Source organism: Narcine bancroftii, chromosome 8 (genome assembly GCF_036971445.1).
Source record: "Narcine bancroftii isolate sNarBan1 chromosome 8, sNarBan1.hap1, whole genome shotgun sequence".
Lineage (NCBI taxonomy): Eukaryota > Metazoa > Chordata > Chondrichthyes > Torpediniformes > Narcinidae > Narcine > Narcine bancroftii.
This window is the reverse complement of record NC_091476.1, coordinates 102,310,827-102,334,766: the sequence shown is the minus strand read 5'-3', so window position 1 is coordinate 102,334,766 and position 23,940 is coordinate 102,310,827. Positions and strand designations below refer to the sequence as shown.

At 44.2% G+C, this 23,940-nt stretch overlaps 1 protein-coding gene across 6 annotated transcripts in view; it reads left to right on the top strand.

Moving 5' to 3' along the window:
- The first annotated feature begins 2,965 nt into the window (after positions 1–2,965).
- The window catches only part of LOC138741075 (rho guanine nucleotide exchange factor 12-like), a 143,800-nt gene continuing 122,825 nt past the window's right edge, over positions 2,966–23,940 (top strand). For 4 of the 6 annotated variants that reach the window (XM_069894588.1, XM_069894587.1, XM_069894585.1 and 1 more), the window contains exon 1: positions 2,966–4,074. Coding sequence is in view for 1 of the 6 variants with exons in the window: in XM_069894585.1 (XP_069750686.1) it covers positions 4,043–4,074 (32 nt within the window). In the remaining 5 variants the exon portion in view is untranslated. The remainder of the gene's footprint in view (positions 4,075–23,940) is intronic. The other 2 variants (XM_069894586.1, XM_069894589.1) reach the window with 1 other exon arrangement.

Below are 23,940 nucleotides of genomic sequence, written 5' to 3'. Positions count from 1 at the left end.
TCAGAGAGCTCATTGCTGTATCTGACCCGACCTTGTTGGTTTTCAATCTTCTTCAGCATGATGCTGAACCAAGCCATGAAAGACCCCAACAATGAAGACGCTGTTTACATCCGGTACCGCACGGATGGCAGTCTCTTCAATCTGAGGCGCCTGCAAGCTCACACCAAGACACAAGAGAAACTTGTCCGTGAACTACTCTTTGCAGATGATGCCACTTTAGTTGCCCATTCAGAGCCAGCTCTTCAGCGCTTGACGTCCTGCTTTGCGGAAACTGCCAAAATGTTTGGCCTGGAAGTCAGCCTGAAGAAAACTGAGGTCCTCCATCAGCCAGCTCCCCACCATGACTACCAGCCCCCCCACATCTCCATCGGGCACACAAAACTCAAAACGGTCAACCAGTTTACCTATCTCGGCTGCACCATTTCATCAGATGCAAGGATCGACAATGAGATAGACAACAGACTCGCCAAGGCAAATAGCGCCTTTGGAAGACTACACAAAAGAGTCTGGAAAAACAACCAACTGAAAAACCTCACAAAGATAAGCGTATACAGAGCCGTTGTCATACCCACACTCCTGTTCGGCTCCGAATCATGGGTCCTCTACCGGCACCACCTACGGCTCCTAGAACGCTTCCACCAGCGTTGTCTCCGCTCCATCCTCAACATCCATTGGAGCGCTCACACCCCTAACGTCGAGGTACTCGAGATGGCAGAGGTCGACAGCATCGAGTCCACGCTGCTGAAGATCCAGCTGCGCTGGATGGGTCACGTCTCCAGAATGGAGGACCATCGCCTTCCCAAGATCGTATTATATGGCGAGCTCTCCACTGGCCACCGTGACAGAGGTGCACCAAAGAAAAGGTACAAGGACTGCCTAAAGAAATCTCTTGGTGCCTGCCACATTGACCACCGCCAGTGGGCTGATAACGCCTCAAACCGTGCATCTTGGCGCCTCACAGTTTGGCGGGCAGCAGCCTCCTTTGAAGAAGACCGCAGAGCCCACCTCACTGACAAAAGGCAAAGGAGGAAAAACCCAACACCCAACCCCAACCAACCAATTTTCCCTTGCAACCGCTGCAATCGTGTCTGCCTGTCCCGCATCGGACTGGTCAGCCACAAACGAGCCTGCAGCTGACGTGGACTTTTTGCCCCCTCCATGAATCTTCGTCCGCGAAGCCAAGCCAAAGAATAGTACCATAAACATGGGCTTAATTTTTGCACCTGATAATGAGATACTGTGGCAGATGACCAAATAATTTTATGGGCTATCATAAGGAACAGAAGTTTAGTGAGATAATCAGGGTCCAGGCATTAGAGGTCATACTCATCATTGGTTTAATGGATTTAATTTAAGGATGATTTAAGATTGAGAAAATAAAAACAGAAAATACTGCAAATACTCACCAAATCAGGCCACAAGGGAGAAGCAAGAGCTAACATTTCAAACTGAGAACCTTTGACCTTTGCAAGAGGTGCCTAGCAATTTCCGCTGACTGCCATTCAGCACACTAAAGTAAATTTTGTGTAATATTACACCTGTTTTATTACATGGTAATAAAAGAATCTTGAAGGTTCTTTGGCTTGAAAAATTGGCTCGGTATCTCTTCTCACACATGTAGCCTGACCCGGTGAGTATTTTCAGCATTTTTCCAGAAACTGCAGTTTTCTCTTATGTTCCCTAGCTTGAGATCGTGCTGAATGAGAGCTGGGTGATGCTAGCATACATCTGGGACTTGATTTCTTTCACTGAGTATCAAATCAAAGGTAGTAGTGTGGGCCAGAGCCAAAGGTCCAGAAACAGAAAAAGAAAATGGTGTGAATGATTCTCTGGATGGATTTGGACAGAGAAGAATAGAATAAAGCAAAGGCAATACCCATCACCCAGTAACAGTGAAGAATGTTTTGGTCCACTTTGATAAGTGCTGCAGAGAGGTTTTGAAAGATGAGGAGCATCAGTTTATCATAGTGAGATTCAGGTTGTGTGGAGATGGAGATGGAAGCCCAATTGGAGAGGTTTGCACATGGCACTGGAGGATATTTACTAGGAGTTGAGGTGGTGACACATTCAAGGACTTGAAAAGGATTGGCCTCTGTGCAGGTCTCCAATTTTACCCTGTTCCATTAACTAATTTGATTTCTGCTATATATATGAGGCACAAAACTAACTGATCACATTTTCTCAAGTGGACTGGTAATAGCATTTGATGTCGCTTTTGTTTCCTGCATGGCTTCTGTCCAATATAAACATCCTTAGTACTTTAAATCATATTTATAAATAGACTTACTAATGTACAAGGAATTATGTAAGGGTTAAAGCTGGGGTGCCAAATCAATAGACTTCAGGTGGAGAAAGGAAGCAGCGGAGATAATAGGAGGGATAGAACAGCAATTATTTTAGAGCTATACCCAGTATAAATTGTATTGATATAGCTTTATAGTTCTATTTATTAGAAATTGTTATGTGTGGAAAAATCTAAATCCATGTAAACATGTCAGGTTGAAATAGCCATCTTGCATCTTCCAGTGGGAGTTATCACGTCATATCAACAATGTGGGCAAAGAAAGTTACAACCCCCAAAATGCAGTGAGTATTTTGACAAGGAATACCACAGATTTGTTTTTAGTTGGCATGTGGTGACTGGGAACTGTCCAGACCCCAGGGCAGGAGTGGGGTTGGAAATCAGCGCCATGTATCTGAATAGCTGCCCTGGTTTTCCTCTTGAGTACCGACTGGGTTTGATCTCCGACTCCGGTTACAGTATTGTTTTGTATTGCTTTTGATACTTGTTCTTCCAGACGACTTCTTGCTCCTTTGTCATTAAAGCATAGCAGCTCTTGGAGGTTGGGGGTGGTGGTGGCGAAGGAGGTGCGCCTCTCGCTGTGACCAGGAACCTCTGGGAGGGGTGGATGTCTGGGACAGCCAAACTCTATCTTGCCGACTCCTTGCCCTGGGATTACTTTGCGCGGAGGGAGCAGATCTCGGCCGGGCGAGGTGGTGGTGGCGGACGGAGCGGTGCCGAGCGGCCGGAGGTGAAGCGGTTCGAGCTAAGTAACAAAGTAACAACCGGAGCGGAACTTGAAGTCGATCCGGAGTGGCAGTGAGTTGGAGTAGCTCTCGAAGCCTCCCTGGTCGCCCCTTCCTTGCACGGCCTGACCGCGTCCAGCGCAGCTCCCGGGAGGGGGAAATCAACGACAACAGGAAACGACCCCCGTCCCCCTCCACCCAGCCACTGGATTGGATCCGGGAGTGAAACGAGCGCCGGCCTGGGGATGGAGCCGGGACAGTGAAGCAGGAAAGGAGCGAGCGGCAGGCCGGCCTCGACCCCCACCCACCCACCCACCACCACCCGGGCCCGAGCGGCACAGGCCGGGCCCGGCGCACCGGGCCTAGGACGACCGAGTCAAGCGGCGAGGGCCCAGAGTGTCCAGTGCCAGAGCCCCGGGCCCTGTGATCTCCGATCCCGCACCCTGGAGCCGAAGCTGCCGCCGCAAACTCATTGTGGGTTTGATGTGATCTCCAAACTCCACCGAGATCGAATCGATTTCACAGCGCTGACACTGAAGATCGATATCATATCGATTTCTTACCAGATTATGAGACAAAATCGATATCTGATAGATGCAGCGCTGGAGAGTAAGACTGAATCGAAGATCATCGACTTCTGATCAATCCTGCACTGGATAATGAGACTGAATCGATGATGAGATTGAATTGATAAAGTGTCAATTGCCGATTAATACCGTGCAGGAGATAGCAGGAGCTGCAATAGCAGAACTGGGTTCCAGGTTAGTGTCTGGAATGGGCTTCAGTCCTGCACTTGGCTGTGAACCCTGATAACTCATCTGAGGCTTTCTTAACCCACATTATTAACCTGAGGTTCATCGGGGCAAACTTGTCCAGGAGATTGTATCGAGAAATTTCACATTGTTTGTTGATATATTTTCATATTCCCGTTGGATTATCGATTATCAGTCATATTTTGCTGAAGAAAATGACAATTGGATAAAGTGTAGGAACAGGAATCAGTGAGAGGAGCCAAATGAGCGTTACACCGACCGGGTTGAGTGAGAGGTAAGAGAACAAAAGGGTAAAAAGTTTCATGTAAATAATAACCAGCAAAACGCAAATCTCATCAGTGTGCTGATGGGGGAAGGATGGATGGTCTTGCATGTACTGTTTATAAAGTGAGCACCTGCGGTCTTGCAGGACAGAATAATATTAAGTGTATTATTGTGCCTGTATGGAATGTATTTAAACACTAGATATATTTCACAAGGGGTTTGGAGAGGGCACAAAATACATGTACCAAAGATGGTTGAATTTGGTGTTCTGGGTGGTGGTGGGGTGGTGGGGAGAATAAGGCAGATTTGCCAGGAGTGTTCAAAATCATGAAATATTTTAATAGATTGAAGAGGAAATCATTCTCACTGATGGGGTTGCTGGAAGCTGATAGTTTGTCAAAGAAATCGGGGCAGTGAATTTTTTTATTGTAAATTGGTTCGATTTGGACATGGTCTGCAAAGGTAGACAAAGCAGGCATAGCAGTAAGTTGGACAGTTTGTTGAAGGTAGAAATTAATAAAGCTCCAATGGAGAAGTAGAGTTGGATAGTTCTTTCAAAAAGCTTCTATAAAGAGGACAATTTGAATATAATGTGCAAGTTAATGAAGACTTGCTTGCCCTAGGAGTCCTGCAATTCTGGAAATGGGCCGATGCTCTATGGTAGCAGTCTTTTTGCTGTGCTTTTAATTATTTGCATTTTGTGATTGTTGCTAATAGTTTAGAGATCATAATTTTGCATTTTTGGATGTATAATCTACCCCAACTCCATCAATGTTTCAGTGAAGGTTGGGGCAAAATACAGCAGTCGTGCCAGGAAAAATAATTGCCAATGTCCAGATAGCAAAGACTGTCAGTCTACATTAGGTTAATTACGGCATTTCAGGTGAATGAAATGCAGCTATATACAATACAATATCACACTCCCTCGTTGTGTGGGTGTTGGAACTTTTAGGAAGAATTTCTGATCCCTCTGTGGGCTTGCTAACTCTGAGATATCTAGGCTCATTCAATTTGAGCCTCCTGAATACTGGATTTGATTTCTCCACATTTATTAGGCATGCCTTGAACTGCCAATACCCAAAGTTCTAGAATACCTTTGCCTCACTTTTAAGACCTATCTCCTTGATTTACTCAGCCCCAATTTGTGGGATGGTGTCAACATTTTGTTAGCTAAATTCTACCATGTATGGCCTTCATTAAAGGGCATATACATGTGCCATTTGTTGGGTGCTTGTACTGAATGAAAACTTGATTGGATTCCTTATTTAAAAAAAATGATGTATTTATGTGAAAATATCTAATTTCCAAAATGGCGCAAAATAAAGAGATTGATTAAAGATTGGTGCAGTTTGGCAAGAGGAGCTTTGTGGCAAGATCCCTGCATGGTAGGAACTAGATTCAATGTGTTCCAATCTCAGCATAAGCTGGGTTACATTCAGTCCATCAATTTCCAGGACAGTAACTTTTGGCATGAGGGATGGTTTAAGCGCAACTTTGTTGCAGTTTGCAAAGGAGCCATGCATTGTCACTGCATCGTACAAGAGGGTTGAGCAGTGTTCCTGCACCAAATATGCAAGGTTACTACAAATAGTCCTTCAGTAGTTTCACTGGGCCATCTGATCTGAATTGGGGAAAATTTTCTTCTATAGTGGCCTGTCTCCATAGGGTTAAGGTAATTAGGGTTTGTTCTGGATGAATGCAGGCGTGTGCAGAGAGTGGAAATGCTATTTGATCTACTGCTGTTTCAAGATTCTGCTTTCACATCAACAAGAATGCCTCTTTTGGACTCTCTCATTTGAACAATTCACTTTTAGATTTTTATGGACTGCTCTCATCACAAACAGAGAATTAAGAGATTGCAACAAAGCAGTATTCAGTTGTATGCCAATTTTACACATTTGGTGCAATAGAAAGAGAGATGTGTTGGTTCTGTCCCTACCTCACTTCAGCTAACTGAGATGAAGTTCTGTTATCACTCACCTTTTGTGCACATCAATATTTTGGAGACAGTTGGTGTGTTTTTGGTGATGTTAATTGAAGCAGTTGCCTCTTCTACTCTTCCTTCGATTCTTTTTCAAGCCACAGAAAATTTCTTTTTGCATCTCATCTAAAGGACACCTCTCTAATTCACTCAGTACAATGTGGTTACATGCTTAAAGTATAGAATAGCTTTCGGTATCAACTCAGTGAAGAGTACTCTTACCATTGAGTTTTATTTGTTGGTTCAGATTCCATTTGAACCAACAGATTAAGCAGTTGCCAGTTCGATATTGGGATAGTGCTGTGCTATTAGAAGTGCTGTCTCAAATGAGAGATTAAATCGAGATCCTGTGTCTCCTTCCATAGCAGTATTTCGAGCAGGAGAATTCTCTCCCAAGTATCTTGGTCAATATTTATCTTAGAAGCAACATCAACCATGCTATCCACTGAGCCTTGCTGTTCATGTAGTAGTCATATAAGTTATACAGCATGGAAACAGACCTTTAGGCCCAACTCATCCTGCTGATGAGTGGCTCCTTGAGGTGGTCCCATTTGACTGCATTTGGCCCATATAACACTAACTTTTCATCTCCGAGAAACTCTATGCCTTTCAAAAGTTACATTTGTACCTACCACTTCCTCTGGCAACACATTCCTGGTACTTGCTGCTCTGTGTGGGGGAAAACTTGCCTCTTAGATTCCGTTTAAATTGTTCCTCTCTCGCCTTAATGCTATGTCTTCAAGTTCTAAACTTCCCTACCCTATGAAAATGATTCTGATGATCACCTTGTCTCTGCCCTTCATAATTTTATAAAGGTCGCCCTTCTTTGCTTCAGGGCAACTGGGCCAGCCTTACATCTTGAACCCTCAGTCTCGACAACATCTTTTCTACAATTTCTTCAGTTTAATCACGTCTTTCTTGTAATATGGTGACCAGAATTACGCACTGTATTCCTGGTGCGATCTCAAGCAGCATCCTAGGCATCTGTTATGTGATGTCCGAACTCTTCTACTCAGTGCCCATTCTGATTAAGGCATATACCTTCTTCCTAACTTTATTTACCTTTTCTATTTTCATGCATCCTAGACAAGGTGATGGTACTTGTGCCCGAGGTCTCTGTTCTCTACCACTCCCCAGAGCCTGGAATTTATTGTGCAAGTCCTGCCTTGATTTGACTTCTCAAATTCATCATTTTTCTCTTGTCTGCATTAGATTTCAAATAGCATTCCTTTGCCCTCTTTTCTATTTGATAGATCAAGTTATCAAACAGCTTTCTTCAATGAAACCTACATTCTCATCCAGATTGTTAATATGTTACAAACAGCAGCGGATCTTGCTATAGCACACCACTGGTTCTGATCTGATAAACCAACCTTCACCACCATTCTCACACCTTCTACAAAGTCAATTTTGCATTCAACTGGCTAGCTTACCCTGGATCCCACGTGATCTTATCTTTAGATTAGTCCACCGTACTGGTCTTTGTCAAAGCTCTGCGAAATTCATGTAGACAACTACAATCTCCATGCCCTCATCAAGCTTCTTGGTTAGCTCTTCAAAAAACTCTATTAAATTTGTGAAACTCCATTTCCAATATGCAAAACCCTGCTGACTGTGCTAATAGAAGCCCTTCCATTAACCCTATAGACTCTGGCCATTTTTAATCTGTATTTAATTTGATTTAAATTTTAATATATACTTCAGACTGGGCCCATGGGTATGAACACCAGTATGAACCAGCTAGAGGTTTGAACATGGAGTCCAAAGAATAATTTTCCCATCACTAATGATAGGTTCACTGGCCTGTAGTTCCTTGGCTCATCCTTGCAGCCCTTCCTAAACAAAGGCACAACATTCGCCATCTACCAATCTTGAGTTGTACCTTTAGATTGGAATGGACTCCAGTGTTTAACACATTTAAATGAAGACTAGTCTTCACATGCATTGGATGTGTTGTATTCTGGAACTTAGAAATTTTAATTTGTGTTTACTGAATCAGAGTTGAGAATGGTAAAATTAAACCAGTCGGTCACTGTTTAGTAAATACAGTGTTCAGAGACTGAACATATGCCTTTTGTACACAACACCTGCCCAAGAAGTTTTCTTTAAGTGATTTCATAGATGAAGAATGCTATTTAAATGTAAAATCTAAACTGCAACTACATGTGACTAAAGTAATCTAAGTTTTGTAGCATTCTGATTGCCATGCTACAGGAAGGATGCGGTAATAAAAAGAGGGAGTGCAGAAGAGATTCTCCAAAATAGTGCCTGGACTGGAAGGCTTCATTCATAAGAAGAGATTGGATAGGGTGGGTTTATTCTCATTGACATACAGGAGGCTTTGGGTGAAATTTATAAAATGATGAGAGGCATTTTCATCATATAGAGTTGGCTGACCCAGGGGAGGAAAATGATTATAAAGCAAGAGGGCACAGGTTGGAGGTGAGAGGAGAGAAATTTAAAGGAGATCTGAATGGTATGTTTTTCACACTTGAAATGAGATGCCAGATTAACTGTTGTATTTACAGATACAGAAGTCACAAACATGTACAATAATAGGCAGAGAGGGATATGGACCTAATGAACATCAAGATTAGCATGAACAAGAAGGGCCAAAAGAAGCTGCTTCTGTGCTATATGATTCTAAATATCTTCAGTCTTCATAGTGAAATTGTTTGAATCTTATTGGATTTAAAATAACGAAGTGCCTTTAACATCGTTTGTAACCTTAATCCCTGACTATCTATGATTAAAATGCCCCTTGAAAACCCAAGTAAAATTACAACAGCTTCTAATAGACTCACTGCCCTGACTCCTAAATGTTGCCATTTAATTTAAAAAAACATTTTTTTTCTCTATTTGATGGTATTGCTGACATTGATTGTGAGGTCTCTGCTATGGAGATAGATCTATTGTAGGCATGAATGTTAATGAGTTCATATGGCTGGGAGGTAAAGGAATATTCCTTGATCTTGGTACTTGTGGATGATGTTTTTTGTTATTCTGAGATTTCTTTGTAGCTGAGTGTACATGTGCCAATTTTTGGGAATACTGTCATTCTATTCTGGGAATAGAATCTTTTATTCTATCAGGGGGTTAGAGGGATATGGGCCAGTTGAAGGCAAATGAGATGAGCTCTAGAAAGCACCTTGGTCAACACTGACAAGTTGGGCTGAAGGGTTGTTTCCATGCTTTGTGACTTTGACTCTAATACTGACACGAGGGTATGGACCTAATGCAGGGAAAATTATCTCAGAAGAGGGCGGTAACCATTTTAAGGCTGAGATTAAGATTTTTTTCTAATTGAAGGATATGTATTTCCCTGCCCTTTAGAGCTGTGGGGGCAGAGTCCATTGATAAAATTAAAACTGAGGTGGACTTCTAATCATTTAGGGAATTGGAGGTAATGGAGTTAGAGTGGAAAAGTTGACTCAAGGAATGTCAGATGCCATGATCCCATTGAATGATGGAGCGGGCTCGAAGGTCTGAATAGCCTACTGCTCTTTCTACTACTTATCCCTTCCCTCAGAATGAGAACATTTATTTGTTGACTTTGGGATCCAATCATTTTGGTTGGGTTCAGCACGTGGGATTTCATGAATTTGCACTCATTAACCACTAGATAAGCAATAATTGTGTTGCAATATTGTTGGAGCTTACCAGTTTAAACAATATATTTATTTTCCTTTTATCTTTCTCCCTTTCCAATTTTGTGCTTTTTGTTCGTTAAAATATTTCTGTGATGTATGACCCTGACTCTATGAATTTTAAAGGAAGTATAACAGAGCACTGCAGATTCCTTGACTTTAATCTTCCAATGTTCTTTTTTGATTTGGAAAACAGTCCTTTAGATTGAAGATTATATATTTCACTCTGTTACTAAAGACTGGTGGAGAAAAACACTTCTTTATGCCACTGGGGATATTGCTGGGCACTTGCGTTTAAGCACTCTGAACATTTTCTGTTAATCAAAGAGCGTGGTTGTTGGTTTGTAAGGAGGCAGTCATACTTTAAATCATCTTTAAAATTGTTAATTTATTTTGTAAAGTAGAGATAGGGGAACATCTATGGACTTTCAAAAAAAGCTTTATTTAAACTTCCTCCAGGAGTCTGTTTAGATAAAGTCAAAAACATGGAATTGAAGCACTTTATCAATTTGATTTAAAAACCGAACAGTGGGGTACAAAGACTTTGAATTGGCAGGATGCCACCAATATTGGTGAATTGCTGAGACCAAAATGGTCCTTATTTAGAAATGATGATGATGTAGAAAACCATAGCTCCACGTTTGCTGACGAGACAAAGATGGGTGGCAGTGGAAACAGTGCAGATGGAATCATTAAGATGTAAACCGACATTAATAGGTTAAGTCAATAATTCTCTTTTTTTCACAAATACAGTATTAAATATTCCTTAATCCAGACTATTGGTAACAAACCTATAGGCTACCAGTTTGGAGGAGCGGTGGGGTTGCTAGTAAGCTCCATTCTAGACCAATGACAGGATTTGAATTTTGTTTTGGTGAATTTTTTTTAGCATTTTAGGTTTTATTTCATCATATTTACAATCTTGTTTTATGTATCACTTATTATCACCTAAAATTTGCCTTTGCCACATCATTACTTTTAATAAACATATGGACCACAAGTTGAGAAATACTGGATTAAATGATACACAGTAAAGTAGAAAATGAATTTATATGGAGGCTGAGAAAAATAGTACTTTTAAATTTATGAAAATTTAAAGGGTTTTATGTGTAGATGAATACATAAAAGTAATTGAAAGCTATTTGAATTCTTTATAAGAATCTAAAGTTTACAAGTTGTTATTCTGTACTACATGAACAGCTATTTAGGCACCATATTATGTTGGCAGTTGTGGAAATCACACATTTTGAGGGTCACATTACCAAAGGAAAAAATGCAGTGTAAATTTTACCAGAGTGATATCTGTCCACCAATGGCTAAATTCCAAGAGACCTTTCTACAAACTGGGGTTGTATTCCTTGGAATTTAAACATTCAAGTATATTTTCTTTGAATGTTTTAAGAAATTAAGTGATTGAGTCGGGTGGAATTGATAGGAGAAAAAGAGCTTCATTTGTTGGGAAAAATTAGAGCCACCCTAATTACCCTTGAAAAAGTGGTGTTGATCCAGATTCTTGGACCTCTGTAATCTGTCCAGTGAAGTTATTACCACCATATTGTTTGGCAGGAGTTTGTATTATGGCTGCTGTTTGCCATTTATCAGCCCTTGCTTGAATGTTGTCTGAATTCCTTTTGCTGTGGCAAGGAAATATTACTGAGTGAAAATTTATTGTTATGTACAGAAATGAAATATACAGATGCACTGAAATTCTTTTCTGCTGTAGCCATAGTTCATAAGATACACCAACGTATAAATTAAAATTACTACAATATGCCATGAGACAGAAAAAGTGATAAGAAGTCTAAAAAGATAGATGATTTAAATATTCACAGTGCAAACAAAGAGTGATGCATCAATAGTGTAGATAAATCTTTTGGTGGTTGAACCTCGTAAAGCTGGGCTGCAGGCTTCTGTACCTTGTGCCTGAAGGTAGCAACAAGAAGAGATTGTGACTGTGATGGGAATCATTGATGTTGGCTGGGTTCCTGAGGCAGGACATCATAGTTGGCTTCAATGGATAAGAAGTTGATGCCATGACACTAACCTTACACAATTGTTCATGTACGACCTAACTTCTCATCTTATGATGAAGGAAAATCGTTGAAGTAGCTGACAATGGGTGGGTGTAGGATACTGCCTTGAAGAACTGCCATGTCAAGAAGCTGGGATGATTAACTGCAACAACAATAACCATTGAGAATTTTCTGTTGATGCCCTTTGCCTGTGTTTCTTCCATTCTTGTTGCCATACTTGGTCACCTTGTGGGCAATGGTTCTCATCTTGCTTCTGGAATCAAGCTGTTTGTTTCTATTTGAGGTTCGTCGCTGAGTGGGTCTGGCAAAACCCAGACTGAGTATCAATGAGCAGGTTGGATAGGTGCTGTTTGAGCTCCATTGATGACATCTTCTGTGACTGCTTGAATGAAAACAAGGTACGGAAAGTGGTCTTCGATATTGGGAAGCAAAACCGAGTACTTAAAGCATTTTCTGTTTTTATTTTAGATTTTCAGCGTGTGCAGTCTTGATGATTTGTCTTGTTTTAATGATCAGACTGTACCCTCTGGAATTTTCTGCATTGTTTGCTAAATACTAGTGTGGTAAGTGGATGGGAACTACTTTTCCAACAGCATGGTCAGTCCTGGAGTGGCAGGTCTTCTGGACCTGGGAAATTGGCTGGTCTCAGTTCTGTTTCAGCTGGTTTCCTTAGACATTTCTTGATTCCACTTTGGCTGAACACTGACTTCTGGGGATGCTGGCAATCTTGGGAGAAGCCAGGATGGAATCTTCATGTGCAGAACCCTACGATCTCGTGCATATGGGATGTTCTTGGAATTTCCTCTTCCTGTTAGCTGTTTAATTAGTCACTGCCATTCATAAGTGATGGAACAGGACTGCAGGGTTTTAAACTTATGAAAATTGTTTAGCACTGTCTTGTTTTGTGTACATGCTGGTTGAATACAAAATAATAGGAGTGGACTATGCAGCCCCTCAATCTGACCTGACATTCAATAACATGCCTTCACTTTTCCTGTACCAGTTTCACATACCCCCTCAAATCTCCAAGTTTTCAAAAAGAAATTCCGGAGAGGGCAATTGCAGTGATTTGCCACCATCTTTAACAAGAAAATCTTACTCATCTCAGTTTTAAATATCTTTTTGTAACTATTTCCCCTTATTTGACACCATCCTACTGGTGGAAACACCTTTATATATATATATATATATATATATATTATATAGCTGACGTGGACTTTTTACCCCCTCCATAAATCTTCGTCCGCGAAGCCAAGCCAAAGAAATATATTATATATATATATATATATATATATATATATATATCTTCTTTGGCTTGGCTTCGCGGACGAAGATTTATGGAGGGGGTAAAAAAGTCCACGTCAGCTGCAGGCTCGTTTGTGGCTGACCAGTCCGATGCGGGACAGGCAGACACGATTGCAGCGGTTGCAAGGGAAAATTGGTTGGTTGGGGTTGGGTGTTGGGTTTTTCCTCCTTTGCCTTTTGTCAGTGAGGTGGGCTCTGCGGTCTTCTTCAAAGGAGGCTGCTGCCCACCAAACTGTGAGGCGCCAAGATGCACGGTTTGAGGCGTTATCAGCCCACTGGCGGTGGTCAATGTGGCAGGCACCAAGAGATTTCTTTAGGCAGTCCTTGTACCTTTTCTTTGGTGCACCTCTGTCACGGTGGCCAGTGGAGAGCTCGCCATATAATACGATCTTGGGAAGGCGATGGTCCTCCATTCTGGAGACGTGACCCATCCAGCGCAGCTGGATCTTCAGCAGCGTGGACTCGATGCTGTCGACCTCTGCCATCTCGAGTACCTCGACGTTAGGGGTGTGAGCGCTCCAATGGATGTTGAGGATGGAGCGGAGACAACGCTGGTGGAAGCGTTCTAGGAGCCGTAGGTGGTGCCGGTAGAGGACCCATGATTCGGAGCCGAACAGGAGTGTGGGTATGACAACGGCTCTGTATACGCTAATCTTTGTGAGGTTTTTCAGTTGGTTGTTTTTCCAGACTCTTTTGTGTAGTCTTCCAAAGGCGCTATTTGCCTTGGCGAGTCTGTTGTCTATCTCATTGTCGATCCTTGCATCTGATGAAATGGTGCAGCCGAGATAGGTAAACTGGTTGACCGTTTTGAGTTTTGTGTGCCCGATGGAGATGTGGGGGGGCTGGTAGTCATGGTGGGGAGCTGGCTGATGGAGGACCTCAGTTTTCTTCAGGCTGACTTCCAGGCCAAACATTTTGGCAGTTTCCGCAAAGCAGGACGTCAAGCGCTGAAGAGCTGGCTCTGAATGGGCAACTAAAGCGGCATCATCTGCAAAGAGTAGTTCACGGACAAGTTTCTCTTGTGTCTTGGTGTGAGCTTGCAGGCGCCTCAGATTGAAGAGACTGCCATCCGTGCGGTACCGGATGTAAACAGCGTCTTCATTGTTGGGGTCTTTCATGGCTTGGTTCAGCATCATGCTGAAGAAGATTGAAAAGAGGGTTGGTGCGAGAACACAGCCTTGCTTCACGCCATTGTTAATGGAGAAGGGTTCAGAGAGCTCATTGCTGTATCTGACCCGACCTTGTTGGTTTTCGTGCAGTTGGATAATCATGTTGAGGAACTTTGGGGGACATCCGATGCGCTCTAGTATTTGCCAAAGCCCTTTCCTGCTCACGGTGTCGAAGGCTTTGGTGAGGTCAACAAAGGTGGTGTAGAGTCCTTTGTTTTGTTCTCTGCCCCCCAGAAAGAGGTTCAATGTTGGAAAACTGCAGTCAGACGAAGCGAGAGGAAACTTCCAGGCAAACCTCAAAGCAAAGCTCTACGTTGCAACCCGCCTCACGGACCCGTCCCCTGAAACCCTCTGGGATCAGTTGAAGGCTACCATACTGCAATCCACTGAAGAGGTACTGGGCTTCTCCTCCAGGAAAAACAAGGACTGGTTTGACGAAAACAGCCAGGAAATCCAGGAGCTGCTGGCAAAGAAGCGAGCTGCCCACCAGGCTCACCTTACAAAGCCGTCCTGTCCAGAGAAGAAACAAGCCTTCCGTCGCGCATGCAGCCATCTTCAGCGCAAACTCCGGGAGATCCAAAATGAGTGGTGGACTAGCCTCGCCAAACGAACACAGCTCAGCGCGGACATTGGCGACTTCAGGGGATTCTACGAGGCTCTAAAGGCTGTGTACGGCCCCTCACCCCAAGTCCAAAGCCCGCTGCGCAGCTCAGACGGCAAAGTCCTCCTCAGCGACAAGATCTCCATCCTCAACCGATGGTCAGAACACTTCCAATCTCTTTTCAGTACCAACCGCTCAGTCCAAGATTCCGCCCTGCTCCAGCTCCCTCAACAGCCCCTAAGGCTAGAGCTGGATGAGGTTCCCACCCTGGATGAGACATATAAGGCAATCGAACAACTGAAAAGTGGCAAAGCAGCAGGTATGGATGGAATCCCCCCAGAAGTCTGGAAGGCTGGCGGCAAAACTCTGCATGCCAAACTGCATGAGTTTTTCAAGCTTTGTTGGGACCAAGGTAAACTGCCTCAGGATCTTCGTGATGCCACCATCATCACCCTGTACAAAAACAAAGGCGAGAAATCAGACTGCTCAAACTACAGGGGAATCACGTTGCTCTCCATTGCAGGCAAAATCTTCGCTAGGATTCTACTAAATAGAATAATACCTAGTGTCGCTGAGAATATTCTCCCAGAATCACAGTGCGGCTTTCGCGCAAACAGAGGAACCACTGACATGGTCTTTGCCCTCAGACAGCTCCAAGAAAAGTGCAGAGAATATATATATATATAATACATACATATATATATATATATATACAAATAGCGCCTTTGGAAGACTACACAAAAGAGTCTGGAAAAACAACCAACTGAAAAACCTCACAAAGATAAGCGTATACAGAGCCGTTGTCATACCCACACTCCTGTTCGGCTCCGAATCATGGGTCCTCTACCGGCACCACCTACGGCTCCTAGAACGCTTCCACCAGCGTTGTCTCCGCTCCATCCTCAACATCCATTGGAGCGCTCACACCCCTAACGTCGAGGTACTCGAGATGGCAGAGGTCGACAGCATCGAGTCCACGCTGCTGAAGATCCAGCTGCGCTGGATGGGTCACGTCTCCAGAATGGAGGACCATCGCCTTCCCAAGATCGTATTATATGGCGAGCTCTCCACTGGCCACCGTGACAGAGGTGCACCAAAGAAAAGGTACAAGGACTGCCTAAAGAAATCTCTTGGTGCCTGCCACATTGACCACCGCCAGTGGGCTGATAACGCCTCAAACCGTGCATCTTGGCGCCTTACAGTTTGGCGGGCAGCAGCCTCCTTTGAAGAAGACCGCAGAGCCCACCTCACTGACAAAAGGCAAAGGAGGAAAAACCCAACACCCAACCCCAACCAACCAATTTTCCCTTGCAACCGCTGCAATCGTGTCTGCCTGTCCCGCATCGGACTGGTCAGCCACAAACGAGCCTGCAGCTGACGTGGACTTTTTACCCCCTCCATAAATCTTCGTCCGCGAAGCCAAGCCAAAGAAAGATATATATATATATATATATATATATATTTATATAATATATCTATCCTGTCATCCCTATGGCCTTGTGTGTTAATGGATCGCCCTTCATTTTTCTAAACTCCAAAGAATAGAAGTCTGTTGTATGGCTGATAATGATCCTGGTAAGGTCTTCTGAATTCAAGAGCCAGGGTTGATCCCTAGCTTAATAGTATTGGTGGAGAAAGATATGTTAAACTATTTGGTTGCAGAAAGCAATGGTGTACATTGCTGCTGCAGCTGTTTGGCATTGCCTCATGAAAGCTTTGAGCTTCTGAATTTGTTCTAGTTTTACACCATTTAGCAACTTAATGGAGCGTGTCATCAGTGTGAAGATTTTACTTTGTTTCTATAAGGATTGTGTAATGGTAACCAACTAGCAATGTCGTCATGGACAGATAATCTGCCTCAAGTGGGTGAGTGAGAAAGAAGCCAAATGGGTTTATCTTGTGTGTTGATTTACTCATTATCTGTCATAAATCTAGTTCTGCTGCAGTGTCTTTGGAGACTCTGACAGGATGATATTGCTAAGCTGTTCTTGTGAGGCACATTGAAGAATACATTCTTTGCCCTCTCCACTGTCCATGCTTTTTCCAAGTGTGTTCGACATGGAGAGGCACTGATTCAATGGCTGAAGGAAGACGAAGTGGTCAGGAAGAGTTCGACCTAAAAAGGCATATATTCAATATTGAGGGTTGCAGTATTACAGCTGTGCACTTCCTCCAAATCCTACTCCTCTCAGACTGTATCCACATGGTTATGGATAACATACTGATTATCATGTGCTCTGTACTGTGTACGCGTGCACGCTATTGGACCGGAGAAATGCTGTTTCGTCTAGTTGTACAAGTACAGAGAGCTGATTATGATCAAACTTCTCTCCCCTCTGGACAAACCAATGAGGTTATTCTTACTTCTTGTTCAGAACAGAACCTCTGGCCATTTCCCTACCATCTCCTTCAAACTAGGATTATCTGATACAATACACGGAAGTACTGGAGAAACTCAGCAGGGCATGCAGCATCCATTTGGTTTGGTATGGTTTTAATTTTGTGTTTTGAACTAGACCCCAACAACTACAGATTTTCCTGTTCAACACGATTAACTGATTTTGGCTTTTGATTAATTTGACCAATTCTGCCCTCAAATAATTGAAAGAACTGTGTTAAATGTTGACCATGCAGTGCACCTATCATTTGTGTTGCTGATGACCTTCCAAAGACAACCTGAGATGGAATGCACGTTAATTTAAGACCCACTCTGGTGTTGTGCAGAACACCCTATTGCCTCGGGCAGTCTGTTTAAAAGCCGCTTCATTTACCTGGTAACATTTGCTGTTACAAGTCTGAACAAGGCTTGAATTTGGAGCAGCAATCTGGTGTTTGAGTGTGTTATCAAAACTGCAATTTCCACCAGCTGACAGCCCTTGAATTCTAGGAGAAGTGGAAGTCCCATTTTTTTAATAATCATGGCTGATATAACTAAAAAAAATATTTGCATGATTTGCTGTGAAAAGTTGGTTTTTGTATCAGGAGCTTGTGGACCGTTCTGAATATTGATGTGAACATCCATTTTTTAAATAGAAATTAAAAGTTTAAGGCTGTGAGAAGAAGGAGCAGGTGATTGTGGTCATATTTCTTTGCCAGGTTTATTGTTCTTTGCATTACCACCATGAAGAATGTTTATGATTAAAAAAAAAAAATGCATTCAAGTTTCTCTCCAGCCTTCCTTCCCCTGCCTGCAAATAATCACCTCTGTTCAGGTTTGGATAGTGTTGGTTTGGAGAGTTTGGGGAAAGACTTTTTCTCTCTCTCATATTCAATGACAAACAAGTGTGTATAAAAGAGTAAGATTCATTGTATAAAGATTTTGATCAAAGGTTCATAAACTCTCATGAGCTGATAACAAAGGTATGAATTCTCATCCCATCAAATCTCAAGCTTTCCTGTGATCTCACTTACTGAGGAGTGTTGGGTTGTTTCAGCACTCCTACCTGCTTCCTTGGAGCAAGTGTTGAAGCAGCATTTAAGCTTACAACCACCTGCTCTTTGGTCACAGTGGCAGGTGGGACTTTGCTGCACTGACCCTTCTCACAGACTGCTGCGCTCTAGCTTGAGCTTTGAGCCTCTTGTGTTTCGAGATGTTTGAAGTATGTGGTGAGCATTGAAACCCGAGTGGTTTCCGGCCGGGAAGTCACTGAGATTTATTTTGAGGTTGAGGAACCCACAGCCTTAGCTGAGAAATGGTAGCTTAATTGTAGAGTAGCTGCACCATTCTAGCAAATACAGTTTCAGGATTCTTGGCTCCCTGCAACCCCTCCCTCTGTATTTAAATTATCTTTCTTTTTTTTATTGCTTTCTCTCACCTTCATGCTCTCTGATTCCTACTCATTGCCCTGCCCCTTTTCTGCTTCCCTGTTTACCCTCTCCCTCAGCCTTTTTTCTTCTGCACCTATTCTGACTTCCCAATACCACTCTTCCCCCCCCCCCCCACCCCCAAACCTCGGCTGTCAAACGTCTTCCACATATTGCAGTGATGTACAGTAAAACCTCTGACGCTGGTATTCGGCACCTATGGGGATTGGAAGATGCCAGATGAGCGTATTTTTCAGTTGACTGAGATTGCATGTTGCTTGATTGGTGAACTAATGGCGAGACACGCCAATTTTAAACTTCTGTATTTTTTGTGATTTTTATTTGCCAGTTGCTTGAGGCTGCCAGTTACTTGAATTCTGGATAACAGGGGTTTTTAATTGTACAGCTGCAACCCTAGTTGGCAAGATCTGAACAAGCTATTTTGTAACCTTGCCACAGTCAAAAAACACACCCTATTTTTTTGGGTCCATGATGTTTGTTTATGCAGAGATATCAGTGGATGATATTTGGCTGTCTTTGAAGTGGTAGGTGATGGAATGCTGATAATGTATTTTAATTGCAACTCTGTGCTCCAAACACATGCATTGTTTTGTTGCTACACCTTCTGTACAGTAGATGAGACTCTCCGCCTGTTAATTACTGTGAGGAGCTGGTGACGACCAGTCTGGGCGTAGGCCCAGTCTCACCATGCCTCAATTCTTTATAAATAGGTGTGTGGGCTGAGAGAGAGACCAGCCGGCCATGTAATTACTCTGCCAGTTTCCAATGTGCTGGTCTTTCATTACAGGCTTATTTACGCTTTCATTGCTATTTTAATGATTCCTGGAACTTAGTCGCTATAATATCCTCCTCTTGGAGACGCAAACTGCAGATGTTGGATTCTGGACCAAAAAAAATAAACTGCTGGAGAACTTGTGCAGTTCAACAGTGAATGTTGGGGAATGGTGATCTTGATGTAGGGTCCCATCCCACTGAGTTCTTCCAATAGTTTGCTCCAAATCGGGAAGCTGCATAGGTTGATCAGTCCAAATCAGGAAAAGGATAAACCAAAAAAAAATTGTTCCCTCTTTATGGCATTTTAACATGACATCAGTGTAAATGATTTTGTAAAACGTAAATATTTCAAAGTAGAGTAGGATGAGCATCAGGCTACAGAAAACTGATGATATCAGGTGAGAAGTATGCTTAAAATTATGACTAGGGGATTTGAATTTGGGACATGCTAAGGTGAGATTAAGTAGACTGGTGAATGATGTATATATCCAAATATTTTGCATCTGGTATCACTACTATATTCGCAGGGCAGGGGTGAAAATAATGTAAAGTTCCTTTTACACTGTCACAGCAAACACAGCCTTGAGCTGGGAGACTGTAGAATGATTAACTCACAGAAAATGAACCACCCTGACAGTACCACCAAACAGCCTGTTGTATTTAAATTGAAATTACAGAATTAAAGATATTGGAAATGCTAAGTTAGGATCTGTGGAATGGGATACAGTTAATATTTCAGATTGAAGATATCCCCTTTTAATTATAATTAAATGGGTCTTTTTTAATTGCATACATTCTAAAATGATTTGTGATATTTTTATTGAGCAAAAGTTGACACCAAGCCTGTAAAGAACTAGGGAGGCTTTGTAGAAGATGTAGATAATCAGGAGTTCTCCTGAAGGAGGAAAGGGTGACCCAGAAGTTAAAAATATAGGCTTTTGGAGCATTAATGTTGCTGTAACATAGAATTGATTAAGCCAATGTGGGATGTGCACATTCTTCCACAGGTAGGATAGAAAATCCTTAACCCCGATCCGGGCAAAAGCGAGGGGGAGGCGGCGGCCCCGGCCTCGGTAGAGTGAGGCAGGCGGAGGCCCCGGGCCGGGCAGAAGCGAGGGGGAGGCGGCGGCCCCGGCCTCGGCAGAGTGAAGCAGGCGGAGGCCAACAGGTTGGATTGCGACCAGGTATGGTCCGACCTAGGAGGGGAGGCAGGCCCCTCCAGCCCAGGTAAGAAACCTGCATAGGAGAAGGCCACTCCAATATAAAACCTACGACCCAAGGACCTCGCTGCCACGTCCCAGTTCGCTCGGCCACGGCACACGAACCATGGGTGTAAAGGGTGGGGCCAGTACTGCGCACACTGCACTCTACCTAAAAGCTCCTTTGCGCAGGCCCGAGGACATGTCCACGTCCTCCCCCTCAAAAGATGCTCACAAACTCAATCTAGCATGCTGGAACATCAGAACCATGCTAGACAAGGCTGACAGCCACCGACCTGAACGTTGGTCTGCCCTCATCGCACATGAACTCCTCAGACTTGACATCGACATGGCCGCTCTCAGTGAAGTCCGCCTTGCAGATGTAGGCAGCCTCCAAGAACGCGGCGTGGGCTACACACTCTACTAGTCTGGCAAGCCTATGGATAAACGACGCCTATCTGGTGTAGGCTTCATGGTCAAGAACTCCATTGCCTCCAAACTCGAAAACCTCCCGACAGGCCACTCGGACCGGATCATGTCCATGCGACTCCCCCTTTAAAACAAGCGTCGCATCACCCTCATCTGTATTTATGCTCCAACCCTCTAGGCGGAACCAGCAGAAAAGGACAAAGACTCAGAAACCTGGCTTGCAATCCTGGGCAAGCATGGTGTCGGCAAGTGCAACGACAACGGGCGCCTACTGTTGGAGCTCTGCGCAGAACAGCGGCTTGTCATTACAAACACCCTTTTTCAGCAGAGGGACAGCCTGAAGACTACCTGGATGCATCCCCGATCCAAACACTGGCACCTCCTGGACTACGTCCTGGTGCGAGAAAGAGACAAACGAGATGTGCTCCACACCAGGGTCATGCCCAGCACGGAATGCCACACTGAGCACCGGCTTGTTCACTGCAAGCTCAACCTTCACTTCAAGCCAAAGTCCAGGAACAGTAAAGCCCCCAGAAAGAGGTTCAATGTTGGAAACTTGCAGTCAGACGAAGTGAGAGGAAACTTCCAGGCAAACCTCAAAGCAAAGCTCGAGGATGCAATCTGCCTCACGGACTCGTCCCCTGAAACCCTCTGGGATCAGCTGAAGACTGCCATACTGCAATCCACTGAAGAGGTACTGGGCTTCTCCTCCAGGAAAAACAAGGACTGGTTCGACAAAAACAACCAGGAAATCCAGGAGCTGCTGGCAAAGAAGCGAGCTGCCCACCAGGCTCACCTTGCAAAGCCGTCCTGTCCAGAGAAGAAACGAGCCTTCAGTCGCGCATGCAGCCATCTTCAGTGCAAACTCCGGGAGATTCAAAATGAGTGGTGCATTAGCCTCGCCAAATGAACCCAGCTCAGCGCGGACATTGGCAACTTCAGGGGTTTTTACGAGGGTCTAAAGGCTGTGTACGGCCCCTCACCCCAAGTCCAAAGCCCGCTGCGCAGCTCAGACGGCAAAGTCCTCCTCAGCGACAAGATCTCCATCCTCAACCGATGGTCAGAACACTTCCAATCTCTTTTCAGTGCCAACCGCTCAGTCCAAGAATCCGCCCTGCTCCAGCTCCCTCAACAGCCCTTAAGGCTAGAGCTGGATGAGGTCCTCACCCGGGAAGAGACAATTGAACAACTGAAAAGTGGCAAAGCAGCAGATATGGATGGAATCCCCCCCAGAGGTCTGGAAGGCTGGCGGCAAAACTCTGCATGCCAAACTGCATGAGTTTTTCAAGCTCTGCTAGGACCAAGGAAAGCTGCCTCAGGACCTTCGTGATGCCATCATCATCACCCTGTACAAAAACGAGAAATCAGACTGCTCAAACTACAGGGGAATCACGCTGCTCTCCATTGCAGGCAAAATCTTCGCTAGGATTCTCCTAAATAGAATATTACCTAGTGTCGCCGAAAATGTTCTCCCAGAATCACAGTGCGGCTTTCGCGCAAACAGAGGAACTACTGACATGGTCTTTGCCCTCAGACAGCTCCAAGAAAAGTGCAGAGAACAAAACAAAGGACTCTACATCACCTTTGTTGACCTCACCAAAGCCTTCGACACCCTGAGTAGGAAAGGGCTTTGGCAAATACTAGAGCACCTCGGATGCCCCCCAAAATTCCTCAACATGGTTATCCAACTGCACGAAAACCAACAAGGTCGGGTCAGATACAGCAATGAGCTCTCTGAACCCTTCTCCATTAACAATGGCGTGAAGCAAGGCTGCGTTCTCGCACCAACTCTCTTTTCAATCTTCATCATGATGCTGAAACAAGCCATGAAAGACCTCAACAATGAAGACACTGTTTACATCCGGTACCGCACGGATGGCAGTCTCTTCAATCTGAGGTGCCTGCAAGCTCACACCCAGACACAAGAGCAACTTGTCCGTGAACTACTCTTTGCAGACGATGCCGCTTTAGTTGCCCATTCAGAGCCAGCTCTTCAGCGCTTGACGTCCTGTTTTGCGGAAACTGCCAAAATGTTTGGCCTGGAAGTCAGCCTGAAGAAAACTGAGGTCCTCCATTAGCCAGTGCCCCACCATGACTACCAGCCCCCCCACATCTCCATCGGGCACACAAAACTCAAAATGGTCAACCAGTTTACCTATCTCGGCTGCACCATTTCATCGGATGCAAGGATTGACAACGAGATAGACAACAGACTCGCCAACGCAAATGGCGCCTTTGGAAGACTACACAAAAGAGTCTGGAAAAACAACCAACTGAAAAACCTCACAAAGATTAGCGTACACAGAGCCGTTGTCATACCCACACTCCTGTTCGGCTCCGAATCATGGGTCGTCTACCGGCATCACCTACGGCTCCTAGAACGCTTCCACCAGCGTTGTCTCCACTCCAGCCTCAACATTCATTGCAGCGACTTCATCACCAACATCGAAGTACTCGAGATGGCAGTGGCCGACAGCATCGAATCCACGCTACCGAAGATCCAACTGCGCTGGGTAGGTCACATCTCCAGAATGGAGGACCATCGCCTTCCCAAGATTGTGTTATATGGCGAGCTCTCCATTGGCCACCGTGACAGAGGTGCACCAAAGAAGATGTACAAGGACTACTTAAAGAAATCTCTTGGTGCCTGCCACATTGACCACCGCCAGTGGGCTGATATCGCCTTGGTGCCTCACAGTTCGGCGGGCAGCAACCTCCTTTGAAGAAGACCGCAGAGCCCACCTCACTGACAAAAGACAAAGGAGGAAAAACCCAACACCCAACCCCAACCAACCAATTTTCCCTTGTAACGGCTGCAACCGTGTCTGCCTGTCCTGCATCGGACTTGACAGGCACAAACGAGCCTGCAGCTGACGTGGACATTACCCCTCCATTAATCTTCGTCCGCGAAGC